A 25,993-nucleotide genomic window follows, 5' to 3' on the forward strand; every position below is an offset into this window, starting at 1 on the left:
ACAAAAGAGAATCAAAGGAGAGGGTAGGGAGAGAGAGAGAGTAGGGAGAGAGAGAGAGAGAGAGTAGGGAGAGAGAGAGAGTAGGGAGAGAGAGAGAGAGAGTAGGGAGAGAGAGAGAGTAGGGAGAGAGAGAGAGAGTAGGGAGAGAGACGAAAGAGAGAGAGAGGGGGCGGGGTATGTGACAAGGACAGACAGACGAAAATACAATCATAGAATGAATACATTAAGTGAAGTGGGAGGAGGCAATTGTAGGAAGAGAGAAAGGAGGGAGGAGGAGAATAAATATGGGAGAGAAAGATAGAAGGAGAGAGTAAGAGAGAGAGAGAGAAGGAAGAGAGAGAGAGAGAGAGAGAGAGAGAGAGAGAGAGTATGAACGACGAGACTGAAGGTGACTTTAAAAAACAACTTCAAATCAGGTCAAGATAGCTTGGGTTGAGATTGGCTGATCTTTGAGCCAGGGCATGAGTGACTTGAATACTTACCTGGTAGATTAGGGTAAGCTCACTAAGCTGTACTTCTTTTCTTACAGGATGTGTGTCCTGGAGAAAACTCACACCTAAGGTGTCGTACTCTAAAGGCTGGTTCAGATAGGATGCAGCAAAACCGTGGCATGTTATTTTTAAAGATGGTCATGCGATTACATTGTGAAAGAAACGGTGTGGAATCGATCAGAAAAGGTTGATCATCCAGCATATAAATATTTGTGTGTATTGCAAGGTTCTGAAATCATCACAATGATAAGAAATATGGCCAAGTCTTGGTAAAGTTACAAGCACTGTACACAGAAGGATCTATAGGGGACTACACGAACACGTGGTGTAAAAATCTGTCCCGATTTTACAATGTGACATGCCATATTTAGAATATGAAGGCATTTGAAGAGCCATGCTTTTCAGGGAAAATGTTTCTTCTGATGTTCTTCCACCCTTGCATAATAACAATGATAAAGCTTACAAGTTATTTTTCACCTCTTCCCAGAACTCAACCTTCTCTTTAAGGATGATGTGAAGTGTAATACACTTCACATTGCTGTATCTTATAACACAGAGCTCAGTGAATATGCGCTAGTTCATTTATTGTGCACAGTTGCCATTTACACTTTTAAAAAGAAAATGCAGCTGTGTTTTTCTAAGCAATATCTGAACAGGCCTTAATTCTTTCACTATGAACATGACTGACAAAGAAAGCGGACAAAATATACAGTTCCTCAGTTAGACAAAGGAACATCCCTTCACTGCTATTATGTAAAAAGGTGAATATGCATGTGACACCTGTTCTACACATTTGTACATAATAGCAGTGAAGGGATGTTCCTTTGTCTACATGTACCTGAGGAACTGTATATTTTGTCCGCTTTCTTTGTCAGTCATATTCATAGTGTTTATTCCTTTGAGCAGTGAAAGCATGACAAAATATGAAAAATAAAAGAGAGGTGAATCACACATTTTTAACTCATCTGTCCTAGAAAATCATTGAAGATTGAATGAAATGTCAAGAGAAACATTTTTCAAAACTGGAATATATTTTGTAGACCCTAAGTCAAATAAAAACCAGTCATAATTCAAAGATTTATATGTATGGAAAAATGGCAACAAATTACGTTTAAAGATGGGCTGTCTTACACGTACTCTGTCGAAGGTATGATTTAACACTTCAAAGGTAATATATCCATCCAAAAGTGTTCCATGGACTTGAAGATAGCATATTTGTATGTATAAACATAGGCCATGTGAAGGCTTCATCACAAAAGTGAAATTTAAAGTTCATTTCCCCCATGAACATTTCTAAACATACTCAAATATCCAAGAAATACCCAAAATGTAAAATCCTGTTTCAACACACGATTTTAAAAACTTAAAATGTAAACTTTCCATTACACATATACTTTTTGAATTCATTTAAAGATTTACTTAAGATTTTCTTTGGGATTCACCTTGTGTGCATGTCTAACATCTTAAAGCTTTGTAATAATATATCCTTTATTCTAAGCTCATTTCCTTGATTAAAAACCAAGGAAAGGGGAAGAATGTTTGAACTTAGGCTCATTTTATTCTCAACAAAAGAAGTGCCGGTAGGTGGGATGTTGTTTGAATCTCAGTTTGCTAGTGTGATGTGGGAGCATTGTAATTGTATGTATACCTGGAGGGAAGCAATTAGAGATTGAAATGCATCCTCAGGACAAATGGAACCTCTTTGAGATGAATAGATTAGGAAATAAATGACAAAAAAGAAGAATAGGAGATAGAGGAGAGAAAGAGAGGGACGGAGAGAGGGAGGGAGGGACGAAGGAAGGGGAGGAGGGGGTGGAGGGAGGGAGGGGAGGAGGGAGGGAGGGAGGGGTGGGTGAAGTGAAGGAGAGAGAGAGAGAGAGAGAGAGAGATAGTGTGGAGGGAATGAAAAAGGAAGAGGTGTACAGTTCATAGTTTAATTATTCATACCCAATCCATACCAAGATTTGTACATTTTTAAGAATGAGAAAATTTTATTTGTCCTGATTTATGTTTCTTAAAGCTTACATCTGAAAGTATTCAACAGGGGCCCTAATTCAGACAGTCTACCTTTTATTCTTGAGCTACAGAAAGAAAAGAAGAACAAAAATCAATCAAATTTACAAGGGGTATCTGTATGAATAATTTAGTTGTTAACTGTAGATATGTGAAGAAAAGTTAAAACTTACATAAGAAATAGGCAGATAGAAAGGGACTAAACCTACACAAATTACCAATAATGAATCATACTTATGAGTAGAGATAGAGTAAAATACATGTACTGTACATGTAGAGCTCTGGTAAGATTGAGAACAAGAAAGGTTAACTAAGATTATTCTCTTGATTCGTAGCCCATGAGGAGGATGAGATAGTCATGTGACATGTTTTTATCATCTCTCTCTGCATCTACCCTCTGGATAGTAAGAGAGAATGTGTTACCATGGAAACTAAGATTGGTCTGGCCTGTCTTTTGATCCCAGTTGGTTTGCCAGATACCCATATCAGCTTGAGAGTAGCATTCAATATTGATCAGATCTTTACAGTGCTATAAACAACATTGTAAACATGTATCATGAAATTAATATTTGTGTGAAGCATTTCGCGTCACCAAAAAAAGGAGTTTTTTTTTAATGCTTTGTGCGAAAGTAAGCAGAAGACCTGGTAATTTAAAACAGTTTATCTCCTGGGATATTAAAACATTGAAAAGTAGTTTTGACTAGTGAAATAATAATAATAATTCCACTTTATATAACGCTGAATGCATCTACAATGTCTCTAAGCGCTTTACATATTACCCCGGTCTTTGGATTCAATAATTGCCCGCACAATCTCCACTCCCTGGGGAGCATTCCAGCGAGGCGTTACTTGAGGCACATGTGTTGTTCCCTTGTTCCTTACTGGAGGCCATTCACTATAATATGAATATCATAAAATATAACAAATTTTGAATCGTAGTCGTATTCAAAAAGAAAGAAAAAACCTTTCAAGTATCTAACCCAAATCTATACAATGCCTCACTTTTGGCAGTTTAAATTCAGACTAGTCCTGTTGAAACTATCTAAGACACTGAAAGGTTAAAAGAATCAGCAAGTGTGCTGCATGTAATGTGATTTGGTTGATTTTTCACAGAACACAAAGTTTTATATCTTACATGTAACACTTTAATTGACAGGTGAAAACAAAAATAACCTCTAAATCAGGTCACACGTGATTTTAAAAGGATAGCTATTGAGGTAGGACAGTCAAAGTTCCTCTGCTATTGATACATGTTTTTGTTAACCTAGTTTAGGATTGCAATTATTTTTTCCTATTTCACTTGATTTCCCTTTCTCTCTCCCTTTCATGTCATCTCTTTCTTTTCCTCTACTCCTTAGATTTGTTTTCTCTCCCTCTCTTTCTGGCTTTGTCTGACACAACCTTCACCTTTGCCAAATATGATTTACGTTAATTGTTTGAATAATAATAATAATGTTTAAATTGTTATCACTCTGTTTGTAAACATAACACACAGCCATATGTTTAGGTTAGCTGTACCTACTGATATTTTTTCTATGGTTTATGAAGTGCCATCTTATCTGTCATCGCCTTTCTATGTCTGCCATCGCCACTTTAAATCTATCACCATGTGTTACAGCCCTCTAAGATCAAGATCAAACCATCATCAAACACAAACACGCACGCACACACACACACGTACGCATGGCACGCACATGTATGTTAAGAAATACTTTGTCAGCACATTTATGCTATTTCCCTTCTGAAATCCACCTTGATATGAAATCAATTCATCAAAAATGAGAAAAACAAACCTGTTAAAATCTGAGGAACATTCATTAGAGGATAAGAAGTTATACATGTTTAAAGATGTTATTTATAAGATGCAAATTAGAATTCTATGATATCTGTTATAACTGATAAGCAGCCTTCCATGTTTACACAGAGAATTAAAGTAAAATCACTCTTCCCACTTGTAGTAGGAATACTCCTATTTTATATTGAGGGTATGTAAATGTGCTATAACTAGGGCGTGTCCATTGGTGTAGCAACATGTTCTGATTTTTTTTCTCCAAGAAGAATGAAATTCCAAGAGATTTTGAAGTATAAATGGAGAATATTGCTTTGCAAGGTTAAATCACAGAAGTTTCAACATGCATTTGTCAATCAAAACTTTCTTAGTCATTATCAGATTTTCTTCAAACTCATTGACAAGCATCTCTCATTTTCTCATGCTTTGCTTAATTTATTTTGAAGCCTGGTTGTTCTTCTTTTATAAGGGTATGTGCCTTTCTTTTTATCCCTCTTTCTTCAAGTTATTTAGCTCCTCTATGTGTGTTGATACATTATACTTATTTACAATTTTGTTACTAAATGATCAAATGAGTTTCACTTTGTTGGCCTCCTTGTGCATTCACTATTCAGGAACAGATCATAATTACTGTTCTTATCGGAGTACTTTTAGTAATAATTCATATTTTCAAAAATCAATTCCATGATTGAGTGAGCCACATCAGATTAGGTACAAACACAGATTAAATGAGCATTTGTTAAGATGATATGTGACTTTCACTCAAAATATATTCCATACATTGAAATGTGTGAAGTAGATAATTATCTTCCCATGCCTCATTTCATCCTTAGGCCTGTCCTCACTATCTCGAGATATCCAGCTATTTGAAATATCCCGATCGCAAACTATCCAGCTAATTTGCGTCTTCATCAGACCGAAGTAGCAATTAGCGGGATATTTGGTCGGGATTGTCATCCCAAGATATCTTGGGATAGGTGCGCCTATTTGTCCGGTGCGCCTTCACCAGACCGAAGACTCACACTATGCGCTAACGCTGAGCAAAATATCTTGAACTAATTTCTTGAGGTCGAGTTTCAAGTTTTGAGGTCGAATCTCGAGCTGATGGAAACGCGCCTCATGTCATTCATCGTGTTTACACAGGAGACCCAGTAAAAGCTAAAATTATCTTACCAGAGTAAAATGTCAGTGCTGCCCCTAAAAATTGTTTGTCTCAGGTCTCTGCAAATATGAACTAAAATGCTAAAATGTGTGGTGTCCTGAATTTGCAGTGTACACTTTACTGTGTTCAGGTTCAAGTTCAAGTTATATTAATCTTTCTTTCTTTCATTCTTATGAGAAGAATACACTAGTTATGCATACCAGTACATACATACTTGTGTATAGTGAAATATACTATGCATTGAGAAACAAAAGATGAGGAGACCTTAGGAAAAGCTTAGCTTCTAAAAGGTAAGGTCCCTCAAAAACATTAAACACAATGTTTAACAATTGGTTAAAAACTACAGATGGTTATAACTACATGATATTAAAAGTGGTAACAATACTAACAATGTTAATGTGTTTATAGTGTGATGTGCTATGCACATTACATTTCTGTGAAACAAAATAGCGTAATTAACATCTCACAAGTTCTTTGTATCCAATATCCGCTGGAATACTGTTTAAACAACTACGCGTATAAGAATACATTAGTAGATAGGATGAAAGATTTATAAAAAATGCTTGCTTTAAACAAAATCATGCATGTGGGATGTACAGATCATTTTTGGATGACACTGACTATTCATGTGAAAGGGTTTATCATGTGATGTCTTTCCTCATTGGATATGGCAAACCCTTTTTCTAGGAATCTGGTAAGAGGTATGATGAACTTTTCAAGTAGCTTTCACAGTTACTCACATGATAACACACTCAGTGCATGCACATGAAAGAAAATTGACATGATTTTCATATTTTTCACTACTAGTTTGAAGTACATACTAGCATCTTTACCACAGGAACTCATCCAAGACAAATGTATATAGTCCATCATTCACTTCATCATAAGCTCAATCAGTCTGTCTATCTATGTATCTACATCAGGTCATGTATGGAACAATGATCAATAAATCAATCAACCACTCAAAACCTATCTTATCATTACAAATCAATGTACCAAACCATGAAGCTCAAGTGTGAATGATTTTGAACTAATCAAACATTCTGACTTTGTAATGCACCTAATGTACAGCAGACTGCAATGATCAATAAATCAATCAACCACTCAAAACCTATCTTATCATTACAAATCAATGTACCAAACCATGAAGCTCAAGTGTGAATGATTTTGAACTAATCAAACATTCTGACTTTGTAATGCACCTAATGTGCAGCAGTCTGCAATGATCAATAAATCAATCAACCACTCAAAACCTTAAGTTGTGACAAGCTGCGCATGAAATTGCACTTAAATGTGCGTGCTTTTATTAATAAGTCTGATGGATGAATGAATCACTTAATAGAGCAATAAATCATTATATCAAGTGTTTTAGTAAATTGAATTATCTATTGAGATGCCAATATCAGCTACCCTGTCTATCAGTCAGTCATCTATGTGCACCTTATGTGTGTGTGTGGGTGGGTGAGAGTGTGGGTGTGTTTGTATCTAGGGGGTTTCACACCCACTCGCAATCAGGAAAAGTACCCCAAGTCTTGGATACTGTTTTCTCAGTTTCCTTTGAATGAAATCCAACCAGTGATTGCAATAAATGAATGATCCATTACATTGTAGATTGCCCAATTTGAAAGTGATCCTCTTTCATCATTTGTACATGTATCCACACGTGCATGCCACAGAAGAACATCAGGATTCTCATACTGCACTAAACATTCTCCCTTTTATTTATTTTTTCACACTGAAGATCTACATTGCAAATCAGATAGTAAGGAGCAATCAATAAGTTCTCATAATTTGCTTTTACACCACTGAACTCCCTGGTAGGTTATTATTAATCTGAATAAATGTGATGTTCTGTTCACACTGGTCAATAGCTTAGTATTTGGTGATCAGGGACCCGTTTCACAAAGCCTTTATTCAGTGACAAATCTGCTGATGGCCAATCAGCAGCAAGGATTTCAGTAGCTTATAACAAAAACTGTCATTTGTCACTGATGACAAGTTTTGTGAAACACCCCCCTGGTGAACGTTCCCTGTTTGGATGTGTATGTGTGAATGCACCTTGGTTGAAGTGTTGTAATTCACCCCGTTGCCTACAGTAATCCATCTTGGATCCTTGGATGTGTTAAGGACAGCTGAATTGACTTAGGTTTACCATCTTTTCTCCTCTTTCATCCTCCCGTCATCCTCCCTTCATCCCTGAGATTGATTCAGCGTGTAAGATTTATAACCCATTCACACTAGCAACATTTATCATAGCAGTCCAAAACCCGTATACAACAGTTAATTAGATTTATTGTGTAGCACTAACGTTATGATAGAAAATGTGAGCATTGTAAAAGGACTTTACACAAAAGTTTTGAGCATCGATCGGTTTGAATAAACTTGATAAAGAGCCATGGTACAGACTTCAGTGCCTTTTTGAACAACTAAACATTGCATCAAATAACAAATAAAATATATTGTCTATTTGGAGCCAGAAGGGTATTTACTTTATAATATACTTAAACAAGCTTTTCTGGCTATCAATCTTGAATTTGCATGGACATGGTTAAGCAAAAACTGTTTTTTGGTACCCTCGATCAATACCTATGATTTGAGCTGATACTACACATAATTTATGGTGCATGTTGATCTCCATAAAACTAGTCTCTTTTTTCATTCCTTTTAACCACCGTTATATCTGGTATGAACTTTCCTCTTGCTATATTTATATAATGATTCTTGAAATGAAATCAGGGGGTGTTTCACAAAGATCCTAAGTTGAACTTATCAATTATGGAAAGCCATTAGCATCTTTGAATATATTTTGTAAAGGTTATTTCAAATGGCATAAAATGTTGATTCAAATCATTCACAATTTCTATTATCATGGGAGATTTTATGTTCTTGATGTGGAATTTATGAAAACTCTAAAATACCCCTTATAAAGATTATATGTGAATATTCTCTAGTGTGAACTACCCGGGATGTCTGGAAATGAACAGTGATCCCTGCTGAGTGTCCATATGAAAAGGCTTAGAAAACATCTTCCTGCATGAGCAGGGCTCCCATTGGTCATGGAGAAAAATATGGAAAGTCACGGAAACTGAGACGAAGGCCATCACGAGCATGAAATAATATATATCACTGCGTGGTATCCATACACCGCTTGGATGGATGCCCCAACCCATACTAAAGTGGTCCTTATAAATCTGATCATTGAAAGAAAAGGAAAGTCATGGAATCAGGGGTTCTCAAATTTCTGCGGGAACCCTGAAGAGGTAGAGGGTAGAGGGTGTCTTGATTTGGTGGGTGATGTTGGAGGAGATTCACTTTTGGGCATGGTTTCACAAAACCGTCATAAGTACAAGTTCACCGATAACTCATTGGAATGTATATATTAGATTTAACATGCATTTCAATGGGATGACGGTGAACTTGTAATTATGACCACGATTTGTACGTCCCTTCAGAAACCAATGCCAGGAATTGTAAGAGGAGAGAGAAAGAGAGAGAGAGAGAGAGAGAGAGAGAGAGAGAGAGAGAGAGAGCGAAAGCAAGTGAAACATATAAAGACAGTTGTACATTAATGCTATGAAATGAATGACATTACAATCAGCATTGCCTGATTACTGCAACATGATCGGGGATATCAGGAGTCAGCAAATATGAAGTGTCACAAAAGGGGTGGAGCCTAACCCCATTTATATCACTCCTCCTTCATGCCATATTTCTGTCTATGATATTTATGTCAATGGTTTATGATTTTTTGTTTATGATTGTAACACACACATACCTTTAAAGGAAGAATTAACTTTTGGAATACATGCTGAAAGCTCATCAGGAACAGGGATGAGATGCAAGATTATATGGATGAAAATTGCATGGAATTCAGTTGGTATAATTCCTGAAATTATGCATAGGCCTACATATTTATAAAATGTACTGTCAGTGTAAAAGTATAGTTATTGAAAATTTAGATTAATTTTCACCTTACAACATTATTGATCATCTTTTTCAGGAACATGCATGAATGTTTTATTTGCAATTCAAGACAACACAAAAAATAAACTTCTGTCATGACCCTGTTTAAGTATTGTACTATAGCTTGTCATGTGACCTACTTGAGCATGTCATGTGACCTATATGAGTGTTAGAGGTTGTGTTTGCTCTTGTGAGAGTTTATCTCTTTTGCAGAGAATAAATGTCTAGTTGTGCAAGTGTGAACAAATGTGTGGTTTAGTTGAGTGCATGGGTGTTATGGTCATGACCTACAAATATTTTTGTATGATATGACAATGTGCGACCAATATGGTAGACATGTTGACAGATTGTTTGAGCTTTGCTAGGATTTGTTGTTGAAGTGCTTCATCATGTTAGGGATGTAGGTTAAAAGGTGGACATCGATCACTCTGGGTGTAAACTATTTTATGTAGCCGTGCGAGGGTGCGAAGAGAATGTAAAGAAATCCTTCTTTGAAGGTTGACATCTTCATGTAGACATAGAGATGAGGGAATAGGGAGAGAAAAAGAGATGCAGAAAGAAAAGAAACAAAAGAAACAAAGAAGAGACAAAGTGAGTGAGAGAGAGTAGAGAGAATGAGCAAGAGACGAGAGTGGTGGAGAGATGGGGGAAAGAGAGAGAGAGAAAGCGACAGAGAGAGAGAGAGAGAGAGGGGGCAGTGGGATGAGGAGAGGAAGAGAGAGAGAGAGAGAGGGGAGAGATGGAGAAAAGAGAGAGAGAGGGGAAGAGAGAGGAAGAGAGAGAGAGAGAGAGAGAGAGAGGGGGCAGTGGGATGAGGAGAGGAAGAGAAGAGAGGAGAGAAAAAATAACAGACAGAAAGGACAGAGAAATATGAAGAAGAAGAAAAAGAAGAAGTAGTAATGTATGCTATCACATAATTTTAGAATATATGCAAGACGGATGAATACAAATGATGGGAAAGTGTTCGGCAAGGTCAATGATTTCAAACAAGTTTTTTCTCGCTTGCAACAGCTTTAAAAAAAAGAAGAAGTAATGTATGCTATCATAAATTTGTAGAATTGAATACGTAGGCAAGAGGGATGAATACTATTGATGGTAAAGTGTTCAGCAAGGTCAATCATTTCAAAGGAGTTTTTTTTTTCTCCTATGCATCAGCTAAATTTTTGAGATTTAGAATGTTTTCTGTGAATAAGTTCAGAGACAGTTTCATCCGTGGTATATTTGTATGATTTGGTGAATTCGCTTCTATTGCATGAAGTGTATTAGTACGGGACAGATCCTTTAAAAAAGAATCAACATTAGACCCATTATATTTCAGAGAGCACATTATTTTAGGATCTTGTCTATCTTTGAAATTTAATCAAAAATTAGTGAATATAAGGTAGCTTCAGTTGATGGTTTTCTTTCACTTTAACGACAAATATTTACTATCTTGAATTGAATTTATTTTCTTCTGCAACATACAAATCAAATTACATTTCAGGAATATAGCATATGCAAAATATAACAAGTTTTTTTAATGTGTATACAATATAATAATAAGTGATGATATTAAAACAATGTTTTAACTGATAACACAATACCAAGAAATAGAATTTGTTATTAAGAAAGTTGCAGAAGAAGAAGGGCTATTACAATAAGCAATTGCTTGATAGTGTGATAGCCCGGGGGGAAAGGGGAAGGGAGGGGGGGGGGGGTGATGATAACAACATGAACACAAAAACTGGTGAAAGTGATGATGGTGATAATGTTTATGATGATGGTGAAAATAAAAATGAACATATGCTGATGTAAACATTATTATTCCTTAGAAAGAGTTATCTAATGTAGATATTAATGTAGTAGGACACTGGTGCACGGTCCATAAAAGGTACTATGTCCCATTTGCAGCCAACATCAATTTCTGTAGAACTTTGCAGGAATTATGAATATGTCACGTATGTCCTATCTGTGAAATTTACACGTTAGCAGTGACCAACTAGTATTCATATTATGATTTGTCTAAAAATAGTTCAATCATGGTTACCCCTATTCACCCTCAACTTCTATTGTTAATTTCATCATCTGCTAGGTTACCCATCAGTCTTCCTTTGTGATTCTCTAGAGCCTAGAGGAGAGGATGTTTACCATTCTATCATTTGGGTTACCGCTAGGTGTATTCACTGTTCACCTGCAGAATGGATGAGGGTAGAAGGGGGTTCAGGTCAATGACTGTACCCCTCGCTATTAGGGCTCTGCTCTATACATGTGAGGGGTCACTTACAGGATAGCTAGTGTGAAATTAGGCAGGGATTGAAGTACTATTACACATTTGAGAAACGATGGTCTTTCTGAGAAGTTTGAATGGTCATTTTCTCTCATTTTGACCTTATTTAGTACATGAGAAACAATCTTAGCATTAGGCTCTCATCCGTACTAGGCCTTATATCTCAATATATAAAGTGTAAAGTGGTGCTTTCAAAGGAGTTTAACATAATTATAGAAGATCATAGTATCTGCTTGGATCCAGAAAGGCTTAACTCTCTGTATAATAGTATTGGAGTTAACATCCTTCTGGCTCCAAATAGATGATATTTATGTTCTTCTAACACTTGCAATAGAAGCATCCACACTAGTGCCAGCAAAATCCTTTTCCCCTTTACATTCTGGAGTTTTATCGGAAGTTGGCAACTACCCTTAAACACGACAAAATACTTGAATCGAAACCTCCCCCCTCCCCCTCCCCCCAGTTTTTTGTTTTTTAAAGCTGGGCGAAAACTTTGCTGGTTTTTGCAGTGTAAATGCACGCTCTCAAAGGGTTTGAGTCGAGTGACTCTCCTTGCTTACGTGCGATCGCATTCAGAGCAGCAGCAAGTTGCTCATGCACAGTACTCACCAGAAAACCCCCATTAGTGAGCAAGCACCGATGGTTTGTAATGGGTTTTTCCAGAAGTGTGAATGATGCTAAAAAAAGATGGTGTTTCAAAATGTTTTTTGGCTGTGGAAATTGGTATTTTAGAGTTTCAAGTTGTTGTTCAAAAATCGAAATGATTCTCAAACATGAGTTTCGTTATAATGCAATGTTTTGTTTTATGACATTCTTTTTTACAACAGTCAGACTAGAATAGAGGGTTATTACCATAGTAACCATACAATGAATTCAGGTAGCCGTGAGATTAATCTAATTTTCCATTTTACAAGTAGAACAGAAAATTCAGTATCCCATATTTTTATCAGACTTAGAATAAAAAGTTGAATTCCAGTATGTTATTTTCTTTTATAATTTCTGAAAATAATTAATGAAAGCCTCATAAACACAAAATTTGCCTGCCACTTTCCCTTTCTAACCATCATCTGTTATCCTTTTAACATTTGTAGTATCCTTGTTGATCTATTTTAGATGTCATAGATAATGACACCAGGCCAGGGTATGATTGTTTTATTCTCTTGTTTTTATAAAAATGAGGAGCAGGTTCTTGCCATGAATGACTGCAACAGACATATCACTTTAATATGAAGATGCTATGCATGTACATCTTCTCATTAGGCGCATCTTCATCATCTCGAGATTGCCAAATAGCCCGCTATTTCTGATTTTGGAAATAATCCCAAAGTTACAAATTGCGTCTTCATCAGCTCGAGACTCGACCTCGAAACTTGAAACTCGACCTTGAGAAATTAGCTCGAGATATTTTGCTCAGCGTTAGCGCATAGTGCGAGTCTTCGGTCTGGTGAAGACGCACAGGACAAATAGCTGGATATTTTGCCAAATAGTGGGATATTTTGCAAACAATCCCAATATATCTTGGGATAACAATCCCGACCAAATATCCCGCTAATTGCTACTTCGGTCTGAAGAAGACGCAAATTAACTGGATACTTTGCGATCGGGATAGTTCAAATAGCTGGATATTTGGCAATCTTGAGATAGTGAAGATAGACCTATTGAGTTAAAAGGTTGCATTATAGTCAGGTTTCAAGGGGAAAGGTCAAAACTACTTCAAATCCAAGTGTTTTCTCAATTTACTTATGAGTGGTCTAAAAATAAAATGAAAAATAACCTTTCCAACATATTTTGTTTCCAGTGATGATATCCCGGTGGAATAGTAAATTGATTTCCTAATGAACTGGATTTGTTTTTTCTGTCAAGCTCCTGTGTTATAACGTTTGGTTGTCACATTGATTTATAATACGAGAGGCTTGAGATTCCCAATCCACAATCACTCGAGGGAAGATCTATTATTTATATGATGTAAGAGGATATTATTGCACAAAATAGAGGGATTTAGAAAGAGATGTGGGGAGAGAGAGGGGGAGGAGGAGAGGAGAAAAAAATAGAGAGGAGAAAGAGACGAGGAGAGGACATAAGAGAGAGAGAGAGAGAGAGAGAGGGAGAGAGAGGGGGAGGAGAGGAGAGGAGAAAAAATATAGAGGAGAAAGAGACGAGGAGAGAACATCAGAGAGAGAGAGAGAGAGAGAGAGAGAGGGGGAGGAGGAGAGGAGAGGAGAAAAAATATAGAGGAGAAAGAGACGAGGAGAGAACATGAGAGAGAGAGAGAGGGATAGAAGCCAAGGAGATAAACAGAAAAAGATGGAGAGATGAAACAAAATGATTGAATGATGGGTTACCTTTATCATGGGGCTTCAGGTCTTTAAAAAAGAATGTATGTATATATAGGGGGTAGGGGAGAAGGGCTAGATCCCCCTACTCCTGTCTCGTCTTGTGTGATTGCTCTTACAAGCTATTTTTTGTGCATTTAATTGCAACCAACTGTTCCACCATGAAAGCCATATTTTACCCATGTTGGGAAAAAAGGGAACAAGACAGCTATACTAACATGAAAGGAGGGTACATAGAATGATGTACAGCTGGTTTGTAGCCAGGGATTTCAAAGGCTTAGAGGTAAACATTGGTACACCTGTAACTTGAATGAGATCTTTGTTCTGCCCTGGACCTAGAGGGAGGGGGGCAGCTTTGGTAAACATCTTCAACCTCTGATGAAAACCTTTGACTGCTGTACACTGCCCTGGAACCAGGGGGGGAGGGGGGTGGAGGGGATAAAGCTGGGGTAAACATCTTCAACCTCTGGTGTAATCCTTTGACTGCATGGTTTGTGAACTGCCCTGGAACCATGGGAGAGGGGGGGGGGGGTAAAGTTAGGGTGAACGTCTTCTCCCTCTGATGTAATCTTTTAGACTTCAAAGGAACATAGTTGCAGTATTGCCCTAGAACCAGGGCGAAGGGGAGAGCAGAAATAAACAATGTTCTTCCTTTTATTGAATCCTTTGACTTCAAAGGAACATGGTTGAAGTATTGCCCTGCGACCAGAAAGAAGAGCGGTAAACATCTTCATCCTCAGATTTAATCCTTTGACTTCAATGGCTTGTAGTACTGCCCTGCAACCAGTGAGAACAGGGGTGAAGATCTTCACCCTCTCACAGCTCATCCTCCGGAGAATCCTTTATCAAACATCAGTAAGACTTGAGCAGCTTGTTGCCTGCAAGGATTGAAGTAGTAGCCCATGGAGAGATGTTGGGACTAGTCATCCATAAAAAGATGTCCATTGTCATAGAAATAAAGCGACCAATCGTGTAATGGATGATGACTTTTTTCACATTGAAAGCAAGTCATGATCTAGGCTTAGCAGAGACTGTATAGGATTATGATGAGAAGGGAATTGATACATTACTGCTGTAATGTCAAGGGATGACTAGCTTCTGCTCCCAAGTCTATTTAAAATGCGTCATGAATTTTTATGAATCATATTAGTCAATCTCACAGGGCCTAGCTCTCAATTTAGATGATTAGATGATGTGATAAGTTGTTGCTCAATAAAGTCCCATCCTGGAATCAATTGAATTGACTGAGCCATTTAAGTGAACTAAACCAAGTCTATTCAAAATGCATCATGAATTTTACAAATGGAACTATTTAATCTCCCAGGGCCTCTCAATTTAGATAATTTAGTTGAGGTGATAAATTGTTGCTCTGTAAAGTCCCAAATTGGAATGAATTGAATTGACTGAACCATGTCTGTAAACAAGTATACAATAAATATGATAATAGTGATATCCCAACAATGTTTTTTATTTGAATATACACTATTCTTGCAACTTTGAGTTGAGCTAAGGAGAGAGGCTGTGTATTAAAGGAAGGAACAACATAGATGAGAAACTAAAGAGGATGAGAGGGGAAAAGAGAAGGGGAGAGAAAGAGAGAGAGAGAGAGAGAGAGAGAGAAAAAAAAAAGAAGAAGAATGTATATTGGTTAGAGAGAGACTGTTCATGTAACTTTAGGTGGTTAAAGTTCTTTATTTCCATATGATCTCATTCATTATTTTCAACCAAATGCTAATGACAGGAATATTTTGAAAGGTTTTGATTAATAAGGCCTAAAAAACAAGATGTTGTATTGCCCTTCGGGACCATTCCAAAAAATCTTGAAATCTACGGTCGGCTTTTTCAAAAAGTTTTTTTTTTTAACTGTTTTTTAGAGAGAAAAAATGTATGCAAGCATTCCGAAACTGAGAAATATCAGCCCAAAGAGGGAGTACAAAAATTATTTAAAAATTCTGACCGACCGGCCCATTATTGGTACTTAAAGGGCAATACAACATTTTTTTTTTTTTTTTAGACCTAAATGATTTTGAAAATGCAGAAATAAAAACAAACAAACAAACAAATAATAGTCTTCTCACTCAAATTAGAAAATAATTTGAAATTGTACAACTGTCAACATCAACATTTTATGAATTTCCATTTTTTTTTGAGAAGTGTAAATAAAACTTTTCATCAATCAGGAGTGTGGATGAATGTGTCCCTAAAGGATAAGATCTATAGGGAAAAGAGAACGTCAGTTGATCACTTTCATCAAACTAGTTTAAACTATAAAGACAAACAAAAACTCACTTCATTTATAACGCAAGCACGTAAGAGTCAGGTATTAGGTGTGACGACATATGGGACAACTTCAAGTGATATGAAAGCAGAGAGATGCGCACTAGTTATTCATCATTTTATATAGATAGGGACTAAGTGTTGACCTTGATTCAAGGGCTTATCAATCATTAGCTGGGTGCAGAGAATCACCATGCCCTTTAATTTTCAAAGGAAATTTATTGGGATGGTCAGGCATGTGATGTTAACTGAATATTTAACTGAAAGTTTACTCTATTAGTTTTTGTACATGTTAACAAAAGTGGATTGGCTATTTTTTCTATATATTTTACCGTATTTCCTAGAAAGAACGGACTATTTTCTCATAGACAAAATTGAAAGTGGACAAAATATATTTTGGGACAAAAGACAGTTGACAAATATATTCAAAATTTTCCTCAAATTTGATGGCAAAATTTTACTTAAAGGTAATACAAAGTTTTGGGAAATTTTGAAAATTGGGTGGATAGTGAATCATTACAATTTTGATATATTTGGATGCCCCTGTGGATGTAGTATAAGCACTAAACAAATTAGCCCCTAAAACACTTCTGTTTTCGAGAAAAATTGAATATACAAATTTACTGGTGCTCCCGGTAAATTTTAATAAATTTCAAATAGCGCCTATGGCCGTGCACTGGTAGCTGCGACCATGAAACTATCAGAATATGTAGTTGTGATATATAATTTCCAAACGGGAATAGCTAATTGGTTGATTTTAGTCAAGAAACATTGTTTCATAGCTAAATTAATATCTTGACCTTGAGAGGGAGCTATACAATTTAAAGAGTTTATTATTTATAATTTCATAACTTTAAACTTGATTTCAACCGCGACAACGATCAATGAATATTGTAGGAACGCATATGCTTCCAATAAGTTAATTTGAACCAAATTCATGACCCCATACCAAAACTTTGTAATACCTTTAAATTGTATAATAAAGTGAAAGAAGATGTCATTTAAGAAACACTTTTGCAAAGATTCCCCCCCCCCCCCAAAAAAAAGAAAAAAAAAAAGAAAAAAAGAAGAAGATGTTTTTGAAGACAAATATGATAATTTACGTTTTCTGTTGTATGCAGAAAACCTAATTTTTGTATTCTTTCATCAATATTCAACTTCAAACACATTTGTTTTGAAAATCCTTGCAGAATTGTTTTTTAAATGACATCCCCTTTCACATTATGATACATAAACTTTGCCATCATATTGTTGGAGTTCCCAACACTTTAGAGTGGCTTTAAAAGAGTCTTATTTTGAATGATTCGGTAATGAAGAGGTAATATGAGGATGTTATATGAAGTAGTATGTGAAGGATCTGACCAAGTCCATGTAAGAGGAGATGATAAAAGCTTAGGATGTTCGTCTAACAGGCTACCTACCTCTCCTCAGTCCTCAAGCTAATAGAATGCTTTCCCTTAAAGGTACTATGTCCCATTTGCAGGCCAAAAAAATGAAAAAGTTAAATTCCAACAGCATTTGAAAGATAATACTAATTTAGAACTTCCCTAAAAAAGTTGGGGCTTGAAAATGTCTTCAAGTGGGAAAATAACGACTATTAGTTGTCGAATCGACTTTAGGGCTATAGAGCCCAAAAGTAATAGTCTTGATTTTCAGACAATTGTACCGAATGGTCATACGTTTCATGCTGCGCAAAGATTCAATCAGTTTAATCTTGGCCATCACAAGAAGTGGGTTATTGATGTAGACAAATGCTCATGTACCCTTTACAACTCTTTTCATGTATGTTATTACTAAAGAAGAAAAAAAGCCAGTCAGTCACTCAATAGTGTCTGACAGTGAAGTCTAGCAAGTAAACGGGTTTCCTTGCATAATTTTAATATGAGGACACTGCTAACGTTTAAATTTCACAGATAGGACATACATGACATGTTCATAATTCCTGCAAAGTTCTACAGCATTTGAGGTTGGCTGCAAAGGGACATAATACCTTTAACTGGATTACATCCCAAATTCACTGCAGTTTTTCTTGTAAAACATTATGAACCTTTTTTCTTTCCCTGTTTGGGTTCAAATATTATCCAGTAAATAAATGTACACGGAGGTTCTTTGGGCGGGACATTAGAGTTCACTTTTATATTTGAGCTTCAAAAGGCCAAGCTTGTTTTCCGCGCATTGGAAAGAATTAGGAAAGAATGGGTTCCTTAATACATGAATGTGTAATTCATTTTTATACTCCCAAAATGTATTGAATTTAACCCCATCCATAGCCTCGACCAAAAGATAGGGGTTCAGCTAAAAGCATTGAAAAATAAGAGGCATGGCTCTTAACAGATTTTTGTTGTTATCCCTGCTATAAAACTGCCAATTATTATTATTCATCCTGCCAGTACCTCGACTGGTGCTACTAATGAAAGTAAAATAGAGTTTTTAGTTAGAATGAATATGACCTTGCTGGAGGAAAAACAGTAAGAGATCATTCAACTTATTTGAAAAAGTTCATCTAAGCTAAGGAACCATGTGCAGACATATAATAATAATAATACATGAGATTTATATAGCGCCATTATCCATTTTAATTAAATGCTCAAGGCACACATTTTTCTTTTTTACTTTGATATGTGAAGTTGAGCTTTCTCTCTTTTCCGGAAACTTTGATGCTAAACTACTGTGGTTGAAGAATGTGCAGAATGAATTAAAGCCCAACTGAAGTACATATAGCTACTTGCGCCCTCTATATAGCAAACAATGCCTAATCGGTGATCATTGGTCCCCATGGTCCCTTTTATTGAGAGCTGATTTGATGAGATAACCACCTGTCGGTGACCATGCAGGGAGGTCTAATCCCTCCTGGCCAAACTAGTGCAGAGGGGCTTTAACATTCATTGATCAGTACCTTTAAAAGTGAATGTTATCTTGAGCAGATCTTCTCAGCTAGCTCTGACAATGAGGAGCAAGGTGGTGAGATGGGCAATCATCTTCATGTTACCATGACAATAGAGTACATCAGGAGGGCATCCTCTTTCAGAGTCAGGTTTTAGATGGTAATTGCGAGGAAATAGGTTACTCTCTGCTAAGGATTAGTGCAGGTGGTCCATCGGGGCTCTTCCCTTGAAGCGAGACAGAAAAGCTTAGATCTATACACTAATGACCAACTCTTTTATTCAAATCTGGAGCATCACTTCTTTGCCCAATTCTTATCAGAAAGTAGTAAGGCTTTGTTGGTTCTGTCACTTAAATGAAAACTCGCCGCAACGAATAAATAGAGGTATACTGAAAGATGGGTTTTATTCCTGCCTATTGATGTACAATATTCCTTACAACAATCTACAAGAGATATATAATATAGTATTAATGACTGCTTTGAGAGAAATAGTTGTTTTTATACGCTCAAGGGAAGGTTAGAATTGTGCTATTACCCGAGGCGTGCCGAGGTTGATAGCCCAATTGTAACCTTCCCGAGAGCGTATAAAAACAACTATTTCTCGAATATTAAAGCAGTCATTAATACTTTTATATGCCAAAAAAAAAAAAATTTAAAAAGAAAAAAGAAAAAAGAAAAAAAACTTTTTTCGAAGATGGGATTCGATCTCTTGCGTACAAAAGGTGATGTTACTAAAATCAGCGCCTCAAACCGCTCGGCTATCGCGCTCTGTTACCATTCAGAGCAGCTTTTTCTTATATATACATTAAAATGGATTGAAACGGCTTCGCGTGGTGGATGCTTCGCGGCTGCTCCATTAAACAGGCCCTTCTTTTACTTTTGCAATGCATATTGGCACGAATTTAGATCAAGATCTATCGGCAGATGTTGTTTTTTTGTTTTCGGAAGTTCATTTTCGTCTTCATGTCAACAATGCAAGATAAAATTGTCGGTAAGATCGATCGAGATTCAATTGTATTGAAATTACCGACCAATTCTTCGCACACGTACGGTATCCTCGATCGCTCAGACCATTTTTTAACATGTAAACCTATGGGGTACCCATGGAGACTGACCTATTTTCCCAATAACCATGGTTATTGGGATTTTGAACTGTTTTCTAACCATGGTTACCGGGAATTTTCGGGAACAGTTAAAGTTTATGAATGCAATTTCGACCAATCAGATTGCTGGATTACTTGAGTGAGGTATATAAATAAAGATATTCTTGGCATAATGTAATGTATTTTACAATGATATTGGACGCAGCCATTTTCTTGATAATCTGATTTACCAGATGAGCTTGTACATGTATCATGCGCCAAGCTGAAGTTGAAAAGACTTTTTAATTCAATAACAAAACCTTACTTATCGATGAGGGAAAATCATAGCTGAGAAGGTAACAATTATATTTTGAATCATCACCCCAAAATAGCAACAACTTATTTCATGCAGTTAGTGCTCTGACAATATAGTAATAATACAAAAGATAATAGCAGTTGAATTAAATATTACATTACCACACACATGTAGGAAGGAAGTATCTATGAATTTGAAAAGAATTACTTGATAAACAACTTTGCATAGTAGTATGTAACGTTATCAACAAAATGGTGATGCCCATGTTGTGCTGATAAACTTTATATTTATTTGCTAACTTTATACCTCTCTTATACACTTGGGGGGATCTTGTAGATTGGTAGGCAATAATACAATAATAAATGTGCAAAAATGGAAGTTATTTGCAAAAACAGGAGTGCACATAATGCTACAAAGCAGATGGGAAAACCAGGAATTATGAACAAGTTTTAAGTTTTTTACTAGTGTTTTCGCATGTAGTTTGATATTTGAAGCCTTCTCATCTGAGACCAGGGGTTGTTTCACAAAGACTAACCCCCTGTCCACACACAACATTTTCTGTGACTAATCATGATTAGCTATACCGTTTCGCGATAGTGATACCGTTTCGCGATAGTTTTACGACCAAAATTGTAGGTGTGGACGCTCACTAACGATACGTCGTATAACGAAACTAGTCTAACGAAACGCAGGTTTGGGCATCGTTTCGAACTGAAACTCGATAAAGAATCACGCCTAATCACAGAAAATGTTGTGTGTGGACAGGGGGAGTGTAACTAGTGTAACTAACTGGGCGGGGCTTAACGTGACCTCGAGCGAAATGAGACCAGACCTCTTATCACTATCGCGAAACTCTATAAAGAATCACGGAAAATGTTGTGTGTGGACAGGGGGCATTTTATACGATGATTCTTTAGTGACGACGTTTCTTGTGTGTGGACATCCTGGAATTTATACGATGATTCTTTATACGACGTATCGTTATAGAGTTTCGGGATAAATTGTTTTGTGTGTGGACACGCTGTAAGATCGACTTTAAGTTGGACTTAATTATGGCAGGCCGTTTATGCCACTAGTTGCACTCATCATTGGTCTCTCAATTATGATCTTTAGATAATATTTTTCTCTTCAATAATGAACTATCAAAAGTTAAATTTTGTAGATTTGTGACCATGATTTGTACGTCCCTTGAGAAACAAATGCCATGAATAGTTAGAGGAACTAGTGGCATGAAAGGCCTGCCATAGTTAAGTTAAACTTAAAGTCAATCTTAGTCTTTGTGAAGCAACCCCCTGGTCACAGTATGAACAATTCTTTTTGGAATAACAAACAAACAAAAACAAGGCCGAACAAAACAAAAAAAACACACCCAGAGGAGCATTGATTAATATAGCCCTCAAAGCTTAAAATGTACTCTGGGGAAATAATAAGACAATTTGTGCTGAAGGTAATCTCACGTTCTATAGAAAGGTAACACGAATATAGCTCCCTTGAACTTCTGCACTGTATTAGTTGGAAATTATCAAATAAAATCACAACTGGAAAGTGGGGCTCGAGGAAAGAAAGAGAGACAGGCAGACAGAGAGAAAGGGAGAGAGAAAGAATGTGAGAGAGAGTGAGAGAGAGAGAGAGGAAGAGGCACTAAGAGCAAGCATAAGGTGTTGTGGTTTCGCTGCAATAAATGGAAGTCCACCTGACACCTTGGGAGACAAACCGAGCTGAGAAATATGTCAAGGCTGCTCCGTCCTACTCTCCTAAATCTTCTCCATCTCATGACTGCATGAGGTGTTAGGTGGAAATCAATGTTTATTCTCTTATTATGTGATCAATCTAATGACCTAGCTGTTTGGACTCAAATCAATATCATCAATGTGCCTGATCTGAGATAGATAGCAGTGTGGTGTAGGCATGTGGGTGTCTGGTGTGGTTTTCTGGTGTGAGTTTCTATGACTAGACTGTAGGTATTCCCTCGCCATGAATGGGACTAAAGAAAATATTGTGGCGCACAGGGCCACTAAACATGATCATCAAATAGTTTCAAGTTCCAAGTGCATGGCACATCACCCCTATTCTTAAATCTGTTTGAACTGCCCAAACTTTGGATGAAACTTGAAATCTAGTTTTATGAATTATGAAGTTAGTTACTTAAACAATGTATGTATCCAAACTTGCATGCTAACAGGCTGTTATACAAAAATTCTCTCTTTGTAGTGCAAATTTTCAAAATATAATTGCTCCTGTAAAAATTCAAATGAATGATGTATAGACTATAGAGGTGACCTATGATCTGCCTCTGATACTTCATTCAAGTTTGTGAATTTTTTTTCTTTTCCTTCTGAGTTCTGAGGTTTTAATGATATGAAGGAAATGTCTTTTATTAAAAAATTATTTACATACTTGTGTCTGCCTCATATTAAATGTAATTGCATTTGGTGCTTTTATGATCCATTATTAAAAGCAATGATATTAATAATCTCTCCCACTCTCTCCCTGCATCTCTTCCATTCTCTTTGTTTAGTGTCAAGGAAGCCTGTGTTCTGCTGAACCTGAAACGAGGCTCTGCTCTGCTCCTCCAGGAGGCCATTCAGCTCCAGCAGGAGAAACCATCCCATGGATCCTCCGTTGCCATGCCAACTGCTGAAGCCTCTCTCAATGATGTTGGTGTATACCGGTTATCAGCCAAGACAGCTGGCAGAGTACTGGCTCTCAGGAATGATTGGATGAAAACATGAGAAGGATAATGAAGAAGGCTTTGAGGCAGGAAATCTTTAGTAATGGACCATTGATCTTTCAAGTTAGTCTGGAGATCACATGGAAGGTAAAGAATAGGGATAGCGACTAAACTATTTACATACAGCCAGATGAGATGCTACAATTCAGCTAGTTTGCCTCTCATTAAAGAGAATGCAATGCCATATGATTCTGATTTAAAGTGAGGCTCAGGGTCTGAAAGCATTCAATGTCATTTGACCCTGTCATACGAAGGAAACCGACACCAGACAGACGACAGACCAAACATAAAACTGCATTACATGGAGTGGTGAAAAGTTAGTCGATTTGGAATAGGAGTCGGTTTGGCGGTGTGACTTAGGTATAACAGATCATGTCTCTAGGATGCATTCCATTGTAGAGATGCAGCTAGACGTTTCTGTGTACTGTTTTCTCTCATACTCAACCCATAGCAAAACCAGTCACAGAGACCCCAATGTCTACAATTTCAACTGAAATGCGGTGTCTCAGAATCCAGCCTGCGCTATGTATTAAACAGAATTTGAAGATTCAATTTTTGATGCTAGGGTTTATTGAATCAATGCATCAGACAGGACAGGAGTTCATCATAAGTTTCTCATAGCTAACGATGAGAGAACATGCTCCTGCTCACTTGGTAGGTTGCTAATATCCTGAATTCAAAGATCTTAAAACATTAGTTATGTGAATCCTGTGTATGGTCTCTATGGGGAGCTTGGTTGTACAAAATATGTTCATGAATAATAATATAATAATATTTAGCTTTTATATAGCACTTAATACAGTATCTCTATTAAAGAGCTTTACAAATATGAAGAATATATGAAAATCACAAAAGGTGACATACATGTACCATAATGTATATCAAAGAAAATGAAATACTTTGATAGATGCACTGACTTAAATGTGAGATGTAACACAGAGCTCCTTTAAAAACAAAATACCCTTGCCAATGGCAGATTCCCTCAAGATTTAAGCCTTTGGTAAGGTCATATTTCCATGAAGTAATCTTTTTTTCTGGCTAATTTTGTAAGAATTGATCCAACTTTATCCACTGATAATTAGTTTTGAAATTTACATAGAGATAATGTAAAATATTAGAAGAAATCTACTTTTAAATAATACAATCATGAATATTATTGATACAGTGCCATTGATTAATTTCAGGGGGTTCCATATACAAGATGGGGATTATGATATATTTTTGTATCCGTAAATAATGCATGACTTGATGGGATGAAGCTGGTATAAAAGATAGAATACGAAAGGTGAGAAGTGAATTCTACTTTGCGGGGGCATGAAACCTTTACACATGATTCCCACTCTTGAATGTCTGTAGTAGACATATGCTGGATGAAATATGCGGACAATTGTGGTTCCATTTTGCGTCAATCTATTGATTGTTTTTTTCCTTGGGGGAATATATGGAAAGTTTAATTTTGTCTTGTTGACAGACAAATTTGCCTTGCTTCTTTGTTCTTTATGTCCTCTCAGCAAACAGACGTAGACAAATACATCACAGTATTAATATTCCACTCTGCCTTTATTTTCATGGTTATGTTGCTGCCCAGAAAATGTTCTGAGTCGTTTTATTTTAATTATTGAACAGCCACAATGGAGAGAGCTTCATGCAGTATGCAGTTGACTTGATTAAGTCTGTGCTAAGATACTTTTATTGTATAATAAATAAACTGCAAATGAAATAAATTAGAATATTTGCCAATTATTCAATTCATGTGTTTCTTGCTTTTATTGACACTTTGTGACATGAAGAATGGTAGAAAGAAATGGACCGAGAGAGAGAGAGAGCAGGAGCAAAGGAAATAGAAAATGTTGTGTTTATAAATGAAATTGTCTTAATATGCTTTCTTATAGTTATCAGACCTTAAAGTCATTGATGATATCCGATCTTTGTGGTGTTATGAGTGCTTTGTTTTGATGACTGTATAGAAAAAGCTCAAGTATGTCTCCACATTGCTTCTCATCTTACATCGACTGAGATGGAGTGTCAAAGATGTCTCTCAAAATAGTTTCTATCAATAATGTTTTGGTGGACATTGTCTCGGTCTAGGGTAAAAAATAGCCCTCCATGTTTCATGTTCCAAAGGCATGTACAGTAAAAAATAATTTTCAAGAAAATTGCATTTACATACTTTCAAAAAACAATTTAAACATTATAATGTTGCAAGCAAACTGATTATCGTTTTCAAAATAATTTTTTCTTTGTATTGTACATCTATTGTATTGTACTACAAAGGCCTTAATTAGAATAAAAATTCTTTCACATTTTTTGAAGAGAAACAATCCTTTATCATCACCGTCGTATCCATAGCAACATATGGACTGATTTTGCGTCACAAAACTAACAAGAAGTACGTTTAATCATAATGAATCTACAGCATTAGATCAACACTACCTGATTCCATAATGATTGAAACTCATTGACCATGATAACATTCTATTCTTGTCTTCTCACTTTGTGCAGAGGTGTGACGTGTGTGTTATATAATGAGCAAACATGGCATTGTTTGAGCATCTGAAATATAACAAACACAATGCGGATTGTAATCAAGGGTCTCATTAAGAAGTATTTTGCGTAATTAATTAACATTAGGTTGGAATCTCTATGGTATTCAGACAAACATACAAATGAAGAAAATAGCCAAAAG

At 36.5% G+C, this 25,993-nt stretch overlaps 1 protein-coding gene across 1 annotated transcript in view; it reads left to right on the forward strand.

The window, feature by feature from the left end:
- Positions 1–25,050, forward strand: part of LOC115923684 (RAD50-interacting protein 1-like) — a 28,422-nt gene extending 3,372 nt beyond the window's left edge. The window contains exon 2 of the mRNA XM_030984884.1: positions 23,095–25,050. Coding sequence (XP_030840744.1) covers positions 23,095–23,308 — 214 coding nt within the window. The 3' untranslated portion in view covers positions 23,309–25,050. The remainder of the gene's footprint in view (positions 1–23,094) is intronic.
- The last annotated feature ends 943 nt before the right edge of the window (positions 25,051–25,993 follow it).

This window comes from Strongylocentrotus purpuratus, unplaced genomic scaffold (genome assembly GCF_000002235.5).
Source record: "Strongylocentrotus purpuratus isolate Spur 01 unplaced genomic scaffold, Spur_5.0 spur5_scaffold_14, whole genome shotgun sequence".
NCBI classification, from domain to species: Eukaryota; Metazoa; Echinodermata; class Echinoidea; order Camarodonta; family Strongylocentrotidae; genus Strongylocentrotus; species Strongylocentrotus purpuratus.